General features: G+C 33.3%; 1 protein-coding gene across 1 annotated transcript; it reads right to left on the bottom strand.

The window, feature by feature from the left end:
* Positions 1-1,243: 1,243 nt before the first annotated feature.
* LOC126767214 (E3 SUMO-protein ligase ZBED1-like) lies at positions 1,244-3,061 on the bottom strand. The gene has a single exon (XM_050484780.1). It carries the CDS (start codon positions 2,393-2,395, stop codon positions 1,244-1,246), a length of 1,152 nt encoding a protein of 383 aa, XP_050340737.1. The 5' UTR covers positions 2,396-3,061.
* Between the last annotated feature and the right edge of the window lie 4,933 nt (positions 3,062-7,994).

Raw genomic sequence — 7,994 nt, 5'->3', positions numbered from 1 at the left:
TATTTTATGTCCAAATGTCCTATAGGGTATACCTATAGGTGGATTTTTTATTTATTATGTGCTAATGAGCGCTCGTTTTAGAGATCACTGCACTTTGTACATATGCATGTATGCACATATGTATTACGCTTTGGTTGGTTACACAATCCTGCTTGTTTTTGTTGATCAAAAACCAAGGGGTATTGCGGGAAACATGCCAATATGGACTTTGAATATATTATATACGCAATCCTGCTTGATTTTGTTAGCCAAAACATAAGGGGTATTGCGGAATATATGCCAATGTGGACTTTGAAGTAGTGAGCGTATCTACATACATATGTGACAATACGCGTATGTAAAAATTTAAGTATGTTAAATAATATTTTATGTTATATTTAAGTTGTACCCGATGTCGATATATATGCCGGTAAAATTTTCAACGGGTTTTATTTATGTATGTACTTGTGTATTTTTATATTTTTTTTTTGTGTCCGTAATTCTTATTGGTTATGTGCTAATGAGAGCTCGCTTAGAGATCACTGCACTTTGTACATACATATACTTACTTATGTATAACGTTTTATATGAAATCCTGCTTGTTTTTGTCGGCCAAAGAACAAGGGGTATTGCTAGATGTATGCCAATGCGGACTTTAAAGCGATATTTATGTATCGTAAGTGTGGTGAATTAATGTATTAAACCGCGTAATTTTTGGTCGTTTTGCTTTAGCACAGTGGTCGGCATTTCTTAGCACAATTGTGCAAACTAACTTCACACGTACGCTTACGCTCTGTCGTTCAGTCGTTGTCGAGTAGTGTTGGGAACTACCGAGTGATTTCAACTATCGATTGTTAATGACTGAATGATTTTGACTATCGAATGAATTTTTTCGTTCATTCATTCATTCATTTATTTAATCAAATTCAATAACTAAGCAAAGGCGTGCTCTTCAAACAACAAAAAAGTACTGGAATTTTATTCATTTTTAATTAAACCAATACAAAGGTTTAATTTAATTCAATATTTTAATAAAACATAAAAATAGTAAAGCACAGAAAAGATATTCAATATCATATAAAATAAATATAAATATAAATATCAGAAGAACGCAAAAAAATATTAATTATATATTAAAACTGCTATTTAAAAATATTATTTGATCTAGCTTTTCACCTTTAAGTCTATTTCTTCTATCATTTATTATTTGCCCAGCTTTAGAAAAACCCCTTTCGGAAGGAACTGAAGTAGCAGGTATACATAATTATTTTTTGGAAAGCTTGTAGAGTTCTGGAAAAGTTGCCTTTTTGCTGTCCCAATAGTTTAAAGGGTTTTGATGTCTCTCAACGAAATCTTGTCTAAGATATTGTTCCAAAGAAATATGTGCATTAACACTAGGGGCGTTGTGACAAATAGTTTTTGCTTCCGCTACTTTTTGGTCAAGTAGAGTCCAAAGAGATAATTTACTTTTATCCGCGGGTAATTCTATTACTGGGGCTGTAGCAGTCCTTTGGTTCCGCTGTATGAATGCTGATACCTCTTCTCCCAACCATTTTTGAGCATTACTAGAGTTACTTTCATTTCCAAAGGCAATCTTTTTAAACCGTGGGTCTAAGAAGGTCGATTTGGCACACATCTTGTCAGACTCTAGTTGGCCAAGTCGTCTCGAAATTACTTCCAACAAACTACTTTTCAAGCATTCTCCCTCCGTAGTTTTCATTTGCTGGGATCTTATTGCATATTGCAGTCCTCTGACTATAGGCACCACTAGTGACATCGTTGGGTAGTTTTGTGCTGAAAGTTCTGTTGTCATATGCTCTATCGGCTTCAATACAGTGATGGAATCACGTAACCTTTCCCATTCTGATGCATTCAGAAAGTTCGGTGCACTTGGTAAGGAAGTTAGTACAGCAGAGAGCGGTTCTTTTATCAAGCATATACGTTCCATCATTATAAGGCCAGAGTTCCATCTAGTAGCAACGTCTTGCTTCATCTTAAGTTCAGCTACTCCCATTTGCTTTTGCATATTTTTAAGTTTTTCTGCTGCTTGAGAGCTATGATGAAAATATGTTACTATAGCTCTGTATTTCGGTATAAGCTCTAAACTCTGAGGAGCAGTCTTTATAGCATCCACAACGCATAAATTTAGAGTGTGAGCGACACATGGGTGGTGGTGTTTTTGCAGTATATCCCTTATCGCTTTTTTAATATTTGTACCGTTATCACTCACTATCGTCACTATTTTGTTAAAAATTGACCACTCGTCAAAAATGCTTTTTAATTCTGTGGCTATATTTTGAGCAGTATGTGAGCCGAACACTTCTTTAGTTGCCAGGACTGCTGAGTTCATTTTGCTTTCCCAAATGAAATGACTAGTTACAGACAAAAAAGACTTCTGGCTGTCAGTAGTCCACATATCTGTTGTTATAGAAAGGTGTGAAATATTTTGCAAAATGGCATGAAGCTTTTTCCGCGCCTCGTTATATTTTGAGGCAACATTGTGTTGGAAAGAAGTTTTCTGTTTGGGATTGAATACAAAGGCTGAAGCTTTTTTGTATATTCTCGAAATCCTTCATTTTCAACAATAGAGAGTGGCTGCATATCTCTTGTAACCATTTTAATAAGAGACTCATCTATACTTCTCTTTTCAGTTTCCGAAAGCTCAGATCGCGTGCTTGTAACAAATAATTTTGCTTGCATTGCCCTTCTTTTTAATGGTCCTCCACCTGAAACATTTCTACTGGGTATTGTTGAAGAACTTGTAGTTTCTACGTTCACAGGAGGTACCAAAGAAGTACTACTTATCTCACTTTCAATAGTTTCCACTGTTAAGTTCACATCTCTTTGCGTTGAAGAACAGCTTGGCATATCTAAGTCACTTGCAGCAGGTGCTCGTTCGACTATCGCCGAAGAAGTCTCCTCCACACTATGTGATGATGGATGCCTTCGTCGTAGGTGATCGTTCATATTTGATGTGTTACCAGCAAACTTTAAATTTTTTTTACAAATATTGCAGTTGACGTTATTACCATTATTAGTAAAAAAAACTCCCACACGGCTGATCTCTTTAATCCGGGGCGCATTTTTGTATTATCTAATTATGTATAAAAACATTTTCAGCATTTTCTTTACAAAATACATAAATACATTTTATATTACCACAGAAAACATTTAAAAATCTAGTACCAAAAATACGAACCAATTCAAATGTTTTACTATTGATGCTGCAAATAATACCACACAGCTGTCTCTTTAATCCAGTGATTGTATATCTAATTATGCTAAAATTTTCAGCATTTTCTTTTCAATACGCAATTTTATATTACATAAAAATCTAATACCAATATTGCCAACCTATTGATGCTTAATTCAAATAGCCATTGGAATTTTATCCAAACCGACAAACCGACTAGAAACTGTCATTTAATCTTGCCAAATACCGATGACCATATGAATCTACTTTAGTCATCTTATTAATTTGGCGATGCCTCCTACATTATCGCTTTATAAGTCTATATTTATTATTATTAATACTTTTCACTTAAATCTATTTTAAGCATCTATTAGCTTCTACCACTCATACATGCATTCAATTTAATTTCCATTATCACACATAATTCAACATAAATCATTCAACATAATTTTGAAATACACACAATTTAAGCATTATTCGTACATTTGCTGAATATAATACCATTTACTTGAAATGGAATAAATGAATTCGAACAAAAAATCTTTGCTAGATATCTACTTGCATAAAATCATTCATTCGAAAAATCATTCAATAGCGAAAAAATACTAATGAATGAAAAAATAGTAATGAACGAAAAATTAGTATCGAACAAAATATTCGTTTTGAACGAAAAATTGGTATGAACGAAAAAATTCGAATGAACGAAAAAATAGTAATGAGTGATTTCTTGAAAACTATCGAATGAATGAAAATTACTGAACTATCGAATAATTTGATTGTTTTTATTCGATAGTCCCCAACACTATTGTCGAGCCAGCAACGAATTAACATCACGCAAGACTGTAGCGCAAAACCAAATATGCCCTGCGAGAAATATTTTATGATTCTAAATGCCTTTGGTGCCATGCAATGCCTTTTATGTTCCAAGTCTTTTAAAGATAATAGGGAATAATATCCTTAAAAGACATTTTATTAATTTTCATTATACTAATAATTATTTATAAAATTTGCTTAAATTTAATTCCAATTTCTCACTGGGCTACTTTTTTTTCGTGCTCACCAACACAGTGACAGATCCTCTCATGCCGACCACTGCTTTAGCACTAATCGTGTGCCGTATGCACGTATGTATGTATATGTACGTATATATGAATATGCGTATTCGCAATATTCCTAACGTGAGATCCAAAGAAAGCGCATATAAAATATATATATATATACATATATATATATATATATATTTTTTTTTTTTAATATATATGTAATAAATATATACGTGCATATAAGTAAATGCATTTGGAATATAATATATGTATGTATGTTTGTATTTTGTTCTAAATATCGTTTTTTTTTGCTTATTCCGTTTTCTCCGTTGAGATGTAGGAGAAATGAGAATACCGATAGTTTTTGAGTTTCGCTAACGTTATGATACCCGTTTTTTGAACCTGTTTAAACGGGGTATATGAGTACAAACATACATATATGGTGCAAAAAATATTTTGTAAATATATATGTATGTAATAAATATCTACGTGTATATAAGTAAATGTTATTGGAATATAATATACTATTTGTTGTGGTGTTGTTTAGTTTGTTCATTATCTTTTATTATTTTTCTGTTTCTCGCTTTAGGGTGTACTTTTTGTTTTTTACAAATCTGCCTTCGCTTACGGTTTAAGTAATAAGAGAAATGAGAACACCGATATTTTTTTGTTTTTGTGTTTTGTTAACGTTCTGGTACTCGTTTCTTTTGGAACTGTTTAAACGGGGCTTACCAGTTCAAACATACACATATGATATAAAAAATGGATACGATATACTTACATTGACTCGCATCAAGGGTATTTTTGGTTTTTACTTTGGGAGGGGGGGGGACAAGTGTTGGTATGTTTCCTTTATGACTACTTTGCGGTCAGTGGCCTCCTTTCCTTAGCGGTCAGCTGCTCCCCTTTTTTTTGTTTTTTCCTGTTCCTCTGTGCCAGTCTCTTTTATTGGTGTTGTGAGTGCGTTCCAGCCCAGGCGTGTTGATATTTTTGTTGTTTTACTTAGTTGGTTGAATTTCGCGCCCGTTTTCCGTTTATCGCGACCGGTTTAGTTATGTACATATTATTAATTTTGTTTTTTGTTATGGCGCCCGTTTGTTGGTTGCTGAACATACATACATACAGCCATGGATAATAAATAGCACACTTGGTCATCAAATAAGAAAACAGTTATTTATTCCTTAGGTTTATCACTTACGGATTTAAAGAGGAATGCGTTTTATTTTAAAAATGATTCACTTTAATATAACTATAACACTGAAACAATAAATATTTTATTATTGCCAAAAAAAGACGAAAACATCAATATCCTATATGACAGCTTGGACACATAAATAGCACAATCTGAAAAGGGCCTTAAAAAAAGGTACAAAAATTTATAAAAATTATTAAAAAATTGCAAAAAATTGTTCATTTCGTTAGTATTTTGTACAATATCCATCATTTTTAAGCATCCGCTCACATCTTTTCTGCATGCTGTCTACCAGTTCTTGATATCGTTCCTTTGGGATTGAATACCAAGGCTCCTCAATTCCAGCCCATAAATCATCAAAATGTTTGAATTTTTTGCTTGCTATTTTAAACTTTATATCAATTCATAAATGTTCTATTGGTTTCAGGTTTGGGTTTTGCGCAGGCCACTCATAAATTTAAAATTTTTTATTGCCGAGATCATACTTTACTATCTTTGCGGTGTGTTTCGGATCATTGTCTTGCATAAATGTCCAGTTTATGGGCATGGATTGAAATACATTTTATTTTTCAGTATATCCAAATACTAAAACTGGTCCATTTTACCACTTATTCGAACAATTGGCACGATGCCATGCCATGGAAACACGCCCCGGACCATGATACTTCCACAGCCATACTTAATGGTTTTTTTGGTATACCTGGGCTTAAGGGATTGACCTTGTGGACGACGTAAAAATGATTTTCCAACTGGAACCTTCCTATTTATCTTGGTTTTGTCGCTCAAAAACACGTTCTTCCAAAATTGTGCTGGTTCGTCTCCGTGGGCCTTTCCAAATGCCAGTCGAATTTTGATGTGGCGTTTTGACAGGAGTGGTTTCTTGCTGGTAATTTGTCCAAAAAGTTGAGATAAGTTGAGTCGTCTTCCTACAAGCTTTCTGGACACGTCCACACCATATTCGTCATTAATTTCGATCATAATTTCTCTGGTTGGCTTAAAAGGATCCGCTTTGCTCTTCCGTACTATGTATTTGTCAACACAAATATCGGATTTACGTGGTCCTGGTTTTCTTGGTATCTTTTTATTGACACAAGGTGGGTCTGTTTTGTTGCATAAAGAGCATTTTATAACATTTTTGGAGAGCAATATATTATTTTAGCAATTTTGACAGGATCTTTTCCTTTTTTGCTCATATTGGATATAAGGACTCCCTTTTCCGGCGTGGAATGTTTTTTCCTTCTCATTTTAACGAAATATCGATGAAATAATTATATATTCGCAGAATTAAATTAAAAATATGCGAGAACCTCACACAAAATTAAAAAAAAAGTACGAATTTAAAAATGTGCTATTTATGTGTCCACCTCAAATCAACACTATACGCAATAAAATTGTCGCGTACAAAATTTAATAGAAAATAAACAGTATTTTTATGCAGGGAAATGAGCCTCATAATAGTGACAAGTAGATACATACCAAATTTTTATTGTTCAGCTACTTTAGGATTAAAAAAAATTAGAATTAATATGGTATTCAGATGTGTGCTATTTATGTGTCCATGTATATGTATGTATGTATGTAAATATGTATTTTTCAGTACCGCAACTCCACTCTTTACTATTTTGGTTTAGTTTAAGCTCACCACTTTTTTTTTCGTTTGGTTTTGTTGTCACTGCACTCACTGCACTTTTTGCCCTTATATATTCACTTCACTGTTTGATGTATTATATACATATGTACATACATATGTATGTGGTGGTATTGTCCACATTTTTGTCACCTGACGTCTCACAACTTTTTTTTTTTTGTGCACTTTTATGTATTGCATTAATATGTGTATGTGCAATTAAATTTTTTTTTTTCTGATTTTTTTTTTTGTCACTTCACTTTTTTTTCGGTATAATTTTATTTATTATATATTTGTTTAATTATAATATAATTTTTGTTTTCTCTCACTCACACTGTGTTCACTTTAAATTTCTATTTTTTTTTTCTTCACCGCGCGTTTAAATTTATATTTAATATATGTATGTATGTATTTGTTAATTTATATTACAAAAAAAATTTTTTTTTTTTCACAATGTTTTCATTTATAAAATTATTCCTTTGACCACTGGTGCCGTCCGGTACGGCTTCGAAGGACCATTGATAATTTTAGAGTTTTTTTTTAAGAATTTCGCGGCACTTACCTCACAGTATGGTGCGCAACGAATGTAAAAGAGAGTGCACGGAAGAACGTACGCTGACTGGTCGAGTTCGCGGTTGAAAACAAAAAAAGGCTGGTGCCTTGTCCGTCAGTCCCTTTTGTTCTTTTTTGTGCGGTGTCCTCATGTGTGTAAAATTCGTGATGTTGGTATTGTGTGCGTGTGATGTGGAATGTGAAATGAAGATGTGGTGTAGAATGATGATGTGGTGTAGAATGATGATGTGGTGAATGTAATGTGTGTGGTGTGGAAGTGTAATAGTGTGAGGGGGTCTGAGACTCATTTAGCCAAACTGTATCATCATTCATCTATCAGATTTCGGCACAAATCCGATGACAGATTTTGAAATGTTTTCTTTAACTATAATGCTTACACCATTGCAG

This window comes from Bactrocera neohumeralis, unplaced genomic scaffold, assembly GCF_024586455.1.
Source record: "Bactrocera neohumeralis isolate Rockhampton unplaced genomic scaffold, APGP_CSIRO_Bneo_wtdbg2-racon-allhic-juicebox.fasta_v2 ctg4736, whole genome shotgun sequence".
NCBI lineage: Eukaryota > Metazoa > Arthropoda > Insecta > Diptera > Tephritidae > Bactrocera > Bactrocera neohumeralis.
The sequence above is the reverse complement of the archived record's forward strand: the minus strand, read 5'-3'. Positions and strand labels throughout refer to the sequence as shown.